The sequence below is a fragment of the Peromyscus maniculatus genome, chromosome 9 (genome assembly GCF_049852395.1).
Source record: "Peromyscus maniculatus bairdii isolate BWxNUB_F1_BW_parent chromosome 9, HU_Pman_BW_mat_3.1, whole genome shotgun sequence".
Taxonomy (NCBI): Eukaryota; Metazoa; Chordata; class Mammalia; order Rodentia; family Cricetidae; genus Peromyscus; species Peromyscus maniculatus.
In genome coordinates this window covers 35,188,195-35,197,805 of record NC_134860.1, presented here as the reverse complement: position 1 = coordinate 35,197,805, position 9,611 = coordinate 35,188,195, and the positions used below count along the sequence as shown (strand labels likewise).

The following is a 9,611-nucleotide window of genomic DNA, read 5'->3' as shown; positions in this document are numbered from 1 at the left end:
CAGATTTGTTATAGGACTGGGTGTAGACAAGCAAAGTGTTGCTCTAAGAGGTCCTGCCCAGGACCTCTGTCCAAAAGAGACTTTAGAGGAACCACCCCTCTTCTTCCTCAGGACTGTTAATGATGTACAGTCTTCACTTGGGAGCCACAGGCTACAGAGCCTTCAAAAGTGACTCACATTACTAGGAAAGTAGAAGTTTCCATTCCCTTTGCTTTTAAGGCACTTAAATTCAAATAGACAGGCTGGAAAGATGGCTCAGAGGTTATGAGCACTGACTGCTCTTCCAGAGGTCCTGAGTTCAATTCCCAGCAACCACATGATGGCTCACAACCATCTGTAATGATGCCCTCTTCTGGGCTGCAGGGACACATGCAGGCAGAAAACTGTATACATATAAATAAATAAAAATAATAAATAAAAAATCTACCTTTAAAAAAATAATTCAAATAGACAGTGCCTAGCCAGGGACTAGCCATCTCATCCTGGACCTCACATCCTATGTACTTTTCCAGGAATGCTTTGAAGCTGGTGTTCTTGGTTCTACAGTTTCTGGTTTCAAAGTAAAATAACAACAAACACTGTATATCTCTTAAGATAGAACAAATAAATAACAGCAATTTATTTACATGAGCATATCAGTGGCAAATCAAGCCTGATGAGTGGGAAACCAGGACTGTGTCCTGACCTCTGTGGGCCTAGACCTGGCACACCTTAGGGTCCTCTGCAGGAACACAGTGTGGTGAAATGGGCACTGAGAAGACTGAATAGTCACCCCGAGGCCCCACAAGTTAGGTTACAAGCTGATTCCCAGTTCCCCTTCCAAGGAGTTCCTGCTGAGGCCATAGTCTGTCTAACTCTGTGCTCCATTTAAGGTCAATCAGGAATACAAAGTTCTTCAATTCAGCAACAGACAGGACAAGGAGCCAAGATCAGGAATGATGACCTCCTGCTATAAATTATGTGACAAGAGGGATGTGGAATTCATTTGTGTCGAAGATCAGGGGCCTCCTGGGTGGTTTTGGGTCCCTGTTGGCCTTGTGTAACAGCTTGAAGAGCCCAGTTCCGATGTTCATTGGGATTCCCATGATGATGCATTCGGACACACCTGGAACCAACCAAAACCAAGGTCAGAGAGCTGGAGTCACAGAGTGGAGAAAACATGACTGAATAAGGATTGCAGTCTGAGGTCCAGCTCTACCACATACCACCTGGCTGAACTTGGCTCATCATTTTCCTTCCCATGTATATACCCTAGGGGAATGGCCAAGGAGCACTGTCTCTGGAATGACAGTGCCTGCCTCAGGCCAGCAGGTCACCAGAAGCCAATTCAGCTCAGCCACTTCTCTGCAACAGGAGTAAAGAGCAGGAGATAGACAGCCTTTGAGAGGCTGCTTAGACAGCAGGATCCCTGCACATGATCAGGAGATGGTGACTTTGCCACCTGCCTCCTTAGCTTAGTGCCCAGAAGAAAAGATACCAATGGGGCTGGAAGTGCAGGGCCAGGGGCAGCATGGTCCTTATCAGACACTGGAAGGCAGGCTGCCACTGACTTCAAAAAGGGATAGTGATTTTCTCCTCTCCTGGTTCCACTTCAAGTCTTTCTTACCATCTTCCTTCCTTCCTTCCTTCCTTCCTTCCTTCCTTCCTTCCTTCCTTCCTTCCTTCCTTCCTTCCTTCCTTCCTTCCTCCCTCCCTCCCTCCCTCCCTCCCTCCCTCTCTCCTTCTCTCCCTCCCTCCCTCCCTCCCTCCCTCCCTTTTTTTTCTCTCTCTCTTTTTTTAATGGTTTTTGGAGACAGAGTTTCTCTATGTAGTCCTGGCTGCCCCTCAGAGATCTGTCCGCCTATGCCTCCAGAGTACTGGGACTAAAGCCATGAGCAACCACCATCCAGGTGCAAATCAAGACTCTAAGGCTCTATGCTAGGACTCTTGATTCTACAGGAAGGAAACAGGAGGTAAATGCATTCTATGTTGATGCCAAAGACAACTCCAGAACAGAGAGGCAAAGAGACAAACTAACCCCAACACAGTGAGATCTAACATTGGGCTAGTGTTCTCAGCATAGAGACGGGACATTTCCTGTACTGTGGGGGACAGAGGCTGTGCCAAGGTGACAAAAGTGTTGGTGGTGGGTGCTAGGTTTCAGTCATGGTGTCTGACAGATATACTCTGGCTTGTGCATAGGCTTCTCCCATTCTAACCCTCCTCAATTTTCTTTCACTTCACTTCGATGTTGTTTTGAAGACAGGGTCTCAAAATGCATAGCTTTGACTGGCCTGGAACTTGCTATGTAGAAGAGGCTGGCCTTGAACTCAACAGAGATCTGCTTGCCTCTGCCTCCTGAGTTCTGGGATGAAAGGTGTGCATCCCCACGCCAGGATTTCCCATCACCTCTCTCTCTCTCAATCTTTAACCTGTGTCTCCCCATTTTCTGTCCTATTTGGCTCTTAAAATGTTGTTCAGTGCCTCACAAGGAGGCAGGACCACAGAATACCCTACTGCTACACCTGGAGGCTCTTCCACTGTCTACCTCCTGTCAATCCTGGACAACATGTAGGCTGTTAGTCAATGTGGCCAAGTACAGCTTCAAGGACTGAAAGGTCTCCACTGACTCAGGGTCCATATTTTCTTTTGGGAACTGAAGAACTGTCTGCACTGAAAGGAGCTCACAGAATGGGGAGAGGGGGGCAGGGTGCCTTAGTTAGACTCTGGAGACAAATGATCCCTTCATTCTGTAAGCAGTAGGCCTTTGAGATTGCAAACCTACCGCATACAGAGTCTTTCTGCCCAAAGTAAGCAGCATCAAAGAGATGGTCAGCTGTCTTCTCAAAGGAGGCAAGCATCAAGACACTCTCCTTCATCTTGGCCAGGCCAAACCTGGTAATACCCAGGACTTCACCCTGTGCCAGGGAAGATGTTCAGATGAGTCTCAAGCCATTCCGGGAAGTTCAAAAACCAAAGCAGAAGACATTATCCTAACACCAGAACCAATAGGAACAGCCAAGCAGCTGTTCGTGGCACTACTAAAAGCAGGTGGTTTTTAGTGCAGCTTAATAGCCATTGGGGCTTGATGATCCCAAGGACAAGGAGCCCGTCTCTTGTCGATTGTACCCAAATGCTGTGCCACACAGAATTAGCAATCTGAGGGTTAAAAAGGGGGTTGCTTCTCCTTTCCTATGATCATTAAGGAAATACTAGAAACAATTTAGCTAATTCGAGTCAAGGAAATGAGCCAAACATACAACAGATCCACACAGGACTGCCACTGTCAATATCTTATCACGTGAGGGAGGACTTCATGAAGCCTCCCCTGAGGATTAATAGCCAGGTAGTGGTTGTTAGGGCAGGGACAGACATATTCTTCAATGGTGTCAACACTGGTGAGGTGCCCATGGTCCAGTAAAGAACCTGTCCCTCACCCCTGCCCTTGTAAGCAGCCCTTACAATGTCATTAAAAAAGGCAGGAAAATAGAAGGACTTGTTAGGAAGAGGAAAGGGATAAGGAGGCATGGGAAGTGCATGAGAGAGGGAAACAGGAAGTGAATATGACCAAAGTGTGTCAGGATATACATACATAAAAAAGTCATAATGAAATCCATGTTATGCATAATTAATATATGCTAATAAAAGCATTTGAGAAAACAAAGTCAATGGGTCATAAGAGTACCCAAGGTTGATCTCTGGCCTCCACATAAACAGAGGGGCACCCACATGATCATGCACCCACATGTACATACAACACATAGATATTACATATCAAGTGAAATACCATAACCATTAAAAAAAATCAAAGCAGAAGATGACTTGCAGACAACGTCTCTTTCAGGGATGCCATGGTGACACTTGGTGTAGTTTATTTTTTGGTGCTGGAGGTAAGCCCAGGGACTCAGGGGTGAATATTTACCTTACTCTACATCTGAGCTATACCTCTGGTTCCATAATGTCCTCTACAGCAGTATAGGCTTATTAGGAAAGGGTCATATAAACACAATGCACTACCGTATGGGGAGGAAGCAAACACCCATAGCAGCTTCCTACTATACTCTCACCTGAGAGCAAGGTAATTTACTGTGTGTGTATGTGTGTATGTGTGCGTGTGTGTGCACGCGCTGATGGAGATCAAACACAGGGCCCATGCACGCTAGGCAAACAGTCTGCCATTGAGCTACACCCCAGTCCTACTCTCTAGAAATGGCTACAGAAGCAGCACTGGAATGGGTTAGGGAAACATCACCCAAGTCCCCTGGGCATCTTAGTTTTGGTGATGGCCAGTTTGGCTATAGAATAAGACTAAAGACACAGACAAAAGCCATGTTCAAGCTTTTCTCCTCCAACGATTGGTTGTGTTGAAATTAACTGAAACACCTGATCCCATCAGCACACATAGGCCTTTGTTGGTGACACCTACTTCCTGTCCAGGTCAGTCCTCACAGAAGTGTACTTTCTATGCTATATACACTCTCTGGCTATTTGCCAGACAGAGGATTTCACGACCCCTGACAACCTGGAGCCTCCCTTCTCTCATACCTTGTAGGTCATCAGGTCCGAGAGCAGCATCACGTGTCTCCTGTCGATGCTCATGCCATGGTTGACCATCGTGTACTGGATCTCGTTGATGATGGTTGTCCGGGCAGCCTCAATGCCCAGAGTTTTCTCCACCTTGGGAGAGCTAGGAGTGAGTGGAGGCAGTCCCTTCTGGGAGCTACCTCACTCCTACTTCTTCCCATTTGACAAGCACAAAACAAACACAGCTCTATTTGCCAAAGTAGATTGTTTTGTCATTGTTGGGGAAGCAAATGCCAGAGACAGGAAACTGCTGGGTATTGGCTGAGGGTCCAGATGCAATGGTACCTCATAGGTGTTATTGGAAGTTGTCCGGGTTCCTTTCACACCATGGGTGGCCATGACTGCCCGAAGGTTGTCACCTTCTACCAGAAGCTTGAACTTCTCCTTCCCACTCTGCTCGTCAATATGGATGACAGCTCTGGACACCTCTGGGATGCCCTGTACCACCACCTACATTCAACACAGAAAGCTCAAGATGCTACAACCTCTAGGTCCCAACTGAGAGGTCCAAAAACAGGCTGAAGACTGGGCTGGTAACTAGTTCATGCCATTCTCAGCCCATTTATCACCAGCAGTGTGTGTACTCCAGGAGTGCCTAGGTACTGCTGGGGTTAGGGGAAAGAGGTTCAGAGGACTGTGCCCCGACCTACAGTCAGCCTGAAGAGAGAGCAGGAAGAAGGCTGAGAGTTGCGGTCTCAGAGCTAAGTATAAAATTTAGCTGAGGGCACAGTGAATAAAGGAGCCTGCCACCAAGACTGACAACCCGAGTTTGATCCTTAGGACCCACAAGGTAGAGAGAAGGAGCCAAATCCCACAAGCACACCACCCACTCCCACACCCCCAAACCAATTAAGAACCAGGCTGAGCCCATGGCCATGAAGTACTTGGTGCCATCCTTGGTCTCTGTAGTGCCCTGGTTCCCACCCCCACTCTTGGCTGTCTATCCAATGAGAGGACTCTTGGTCTTACCTTGGGTAGATCCTCTTTCAGAAACTGCAGCACATAATACATGGAGCTCTTGCTGTTTTCCCTGGGTGTGACACACACCACGGCCTCACCATGAACAGCCACATCACCAGGCTTCACTCGGAGCTTGGATGTGCAGATGGAGTACCGCACTGTCTCAGCATTCACCTGCAAAGTGCCGGGGACATTACCAACAGACATCTGCAGACTTCTGTGTCAATGGCTTTCAGCCTTGATGTCATGGTGGCTTTTTCCCCCCTTTTTCAACAAAAGGGTTTCTCTGTGCACCACTGGCTATCCTAGAACTCATTGTGTAGACCAGAGTGTCCTCGAACTCAAGAGATTTGCCTGCCTCTGCCTGGCTCATGATGAGTCTTGAAGAAGTCTTGTAGTCATGTTTGTGCTGCCTGGTCTACCACAAAATTTACTTTTATTTTGATTCATGTGTATGTGTGTTTGTCTGTGTGAATGTATGTCACCTGTGTATAGGTATACATGAAGACAGGGTCAGATGCTCTGGAGGTGGAGTTATAGGAGGTTGTGATCTACTCTGTGAGTGCTGGAACTTTTATCTCTTGGAAGAGCAGTAAGAAGTGCTCTTAACTGCTCAGCCAACTCTCCAACCAATTTTGATATACTACATATTTATGTTCAATATCTGTGCTTGATTCATAAACAGCAGATTCTTTTCATTCAAAGAAAGAACATTTTCCTCACTGAAAATTCATGCCCAACCAATGGCAACAAACAGAGCCTGTGGTCAAAGTTCTGGACTGTCTGGAGAACGGAGGCCTGGAGGACTAAAAAGGTTGCTGTTTGTGTGCTACACTCCCACATGTAACTGGATTCTTCATTTTTTCTTTTTTTCCAGTCACTAGACAAAACCCAAAACCTTGTACATGCTAGGCAATTACTCTCCCAACAAGCTACATCAATGCCTATAAATCAGCTCTGCTACCAGAGTCACAAGGCCCACAGCAAGATAGACTTGACTGGCATGTGGGAACCACAGACTGTGACACTTAAAATGGCTTCCAGAAGTTCTTCAAGGCTAAGACTGGCTTAACTATTAGAGGGCAAGGAGAATGTGGCATTTCTCAGTCTGCAATCCCAACTCATGTCAGTTGACCCTAAAATACATGGTTATTAGTCAACTGTTCTCCATCTCCACAAACACAAGTATAAGGGGTCAGGTTAACCCACCAACTGAAAACACTACAAACCAGCCAAGTGCTGTGCTGAGACCCACAGGTGAGTAAGGCAGAGCTGGCCCTGGCTCCTTCCACAGAATATGAAGACGGACACAGAGATCAAATATCCTAACATACTGTGAAGGTAAACCCACAAATGTAGAACACACCCACACCAAGTCAAACAGTTTCTTATGATGGCCATGTCTTGTCTGCATCAGGGTCAACTCAGAAGGACATGAGAGTTAATGGGGTGACCAACAACAAAGACCAGCCAGAATCTTTACACTGCCTCTCTGCCTGCTGAACGTTAACCCTGGTTTGGCAGCACCTGCCTCAGGACCATGGGATCACATCCTCCACATTTTACCTCTCTGACTCACCTCCAGTCTCAGAAGTCGGATCCGTTCCAGGGAAAGCTTGACGAGAATAAAGCAGTCATCAGGAAGAAACACCTCTTCAATATACTCTGAGATCTGCCATGGCAAAAGAGCAAAGCATTAGGCTCCATCCTCATGTCCACTCCGCCACCCCAGGCCTGCACAGACACACTCTCCACCCAGGCACACGGTCTCTGCTGCAGCCACATCCACAGCTGCGGTGCTGCATCCATACATTGCTTAAAGGAAGTTTGACACCATTTTCTTGTTATCAAGAGGGATTCCTTACCTCTCCCAGGAGGGTTTTCTCAATTCTGCCTTTCACCAGGCGTGCATAATCTGCATCGTCATCCTTGTCTAGCTGTGCTGTGATAATTGGAGTGCTGAAAGAAGGAGGAAGGATCAGCACACAAGGGAGGGACCAGGACTGTGTAATGAGAATGCTATAAAATCTGAGTGCTACTCACAAACCATGAGTACTTTATTAGAACTCCCTTTGGGGAGGCCTGTAAGAAACAACTACACAGACCTGTCACTGAAGCTAACTAGTTTCAGAAGACTCCCAAGTGCCCATTCCATCCAGGAGAAGGTTTAAGAAAATTTCCTGATGGAGGGAGCCCTCCCTCTTAGTTCTTGACTTTCTGCTCCCCAAGGAACCAACTCCTCATGCATTTCACCTCCCTCTGCCCCTCCCCAGCAATACCCCTGCTCCTGTGACCACCACTCTCATCTTCTGTCTTCAAGAGACAGTATCCCATCAACACAGGCCCTTAGCACAGATCTGACCAGCATGCAGGAGGCTAGTGGACCTTCAACCACCCTGGATAGCCATAGTACCTGGTCTAAAACCAGGAGCAGCTATTTCTCATTTGATGCTATTCTTCTGCAAAACTTAGAGAATAGGTGAAATTATTTTTATCCCTAAAAATGTGTTGTATCTCTAGTTCTTCTAGTCTTGGGTCTCTTGAAAACCTGATTGAATCACTAGGGGTTTACAGAGGGTGGCTATAAACTGACTAGGAGAAAAATCATTCAGGGCTATTTAGGTGTGAAATAAAGGCATCAAAAGGATGAAATGTCTACTGACCTAGTGCTCAATACTGCTAGCTCATTTACTATTTTCTCTTTCATGTAACCAGTAGCCATAAAAAACCCAAAACAGGGTGGGAGAGTTGGTTCAGCAGTTGAAAGCATTGGCTGCTCTTTCAGAGGTCCTAAGTTCAATTCTAAGCAACTATAAGGTAGCTGGCAACCATCTTTAGTGGGATCTGATGCTCTCTTCTGGCTTAAATGCCTGCATGTAGACAGAGTACTCATATACATAATATAAACAAATCTTAAAAAAAAAAAAACAGATTCTATTTTGACTATGTCCAGTTTTAACTTGAGTGACCTTTCTATAAACCCAAACACTGATCAACACAGCAAACCTGCCCTCTGAATACCAGACACTGCCCTATTAATAAATCACAGGCATTCATGAGCACAAGGACCACTGGTCCTCAAGAAACAAGCCAGGGAGCAGCTACCTGATGGCCTTGGAAGCATTGATGATCTCTTTGATCCGTGGCACACCCAGGGTGATGTTCATGGAGGCTACCCCTGCAAAGTGGAAAGTCTTCAGGGTCATCTGGGTGCCTGGCTCACCAATGCTCTGTGCACAGAGTGCACCCACTGCAGAGCCTGGCTCCATCTGTGCCCTAGAAGAGGATGTGATGCATCAGTGAAAAGGACAGCAAAGTTGCTGGGAACAGGCTTCTGGTTACTCCCTCTTAAAAGAAAATCTATAGATTGTGTTGGGTTATTATGGAAACAGCAATTGGCCAGGCAGTGATTATGCCAGAGAAAGAGACTGGCACGGACTAGAAATAAGCAAGGCAAGCAAGATGGTCAGAGGGGCAGACAACATGACTAAATTCTGTGTCCTCAGTATGTGATACACAGAGGGCTGATGTCCAGTGTGTGGAGTAGTTTGAAGTGGTCTGCTCTTACTGAGTATTAAGGTGGTCAGAGAGCTGGAATCTGCCACAAAGAACATCAGTTTCCTTATGGGCAAAAAACACCCAGGAAATTCCTTGTAAGTCCTTTCATGTTAAGGAGCATCCAGCCAATGGTCCCACTGGAGACCAGAGATGCCAGGCACAAATCTGCCCAATCCTGGCAGTGATGGTGGGACAATGTGCTTGTCACTTTTTATTATCAGCCTGGCCCAACATAAGAGTCACCAGGGAAGGGGGACTCTCAATGAGGATTATCTAGATCACATTGACTTTGGGCATATCTGTGGGCGATTTAGACTGTTAACTGAGATGAGAAGACTCCCCCTAAAATTGGCAGAATCATTTCATTGGTTGAGGTCTGAACTGTGTAACAGTGAAGAAAGCTAGAGCATAAACAAAGGCAAGCAGGCAGCATGGGTGTATTCGTTTCTCTATGGTCTTAAATATCAATGTGATGTGACTAGATGAGTTTTTGCCTTAACTTCCCCCAAATAGACTCTAATTTGGAACTG

The 9,611-nt window shown here is 46.5% G+C and overlaps 1 protein-coding gene across 1 annotated transcript in view; it reads right to left on the bottom strand.

The window, feature by feature from the left end:
- Positions 1-583: 583 nt before the first annotated feature.
- The window catches only part of Polr3a (RNA polymerase III subunit A), a 43,932-nt gene continuing 34,904 nt past the window's right edge, over positions 584-9,611 (bottom strand). Inside the window, exons 24-31 of the mRNA XM_076544578.1 lie at positions 8,629-8,799; positions 7,389-7,482; positions 7,103-7,195; positions 5,533-5,697; positions 4,849-5,013; positions 4,525-4,656; positions 2,765-2,897; positions 584-1,105 (exon numbers count right to left, since the gene is read on the bottom strand). Of these exons, the coding sequence (XP_076400693.1) occupies positions 957-1,105; positions 2,765-2,897; positions 4,525-4,656; positions 4,849-5,013; positions 5,533-5,697; positions 7,103-7,195; positions 7,389-7,482; positions 8,629-8,799 (1,102 nt within the window). The 3' untranslated portion in view covers positions 584-956. The remainder of the gene's footprint in view (positions 1,106-2,764; positions 2,898-4,524; positions 4,657-4,848; positions 5,014-5,532; positions 5,698-7,102; positions 7,196-7,388; positions 7,483-8,628; positions 8,800-9,611) is intronic.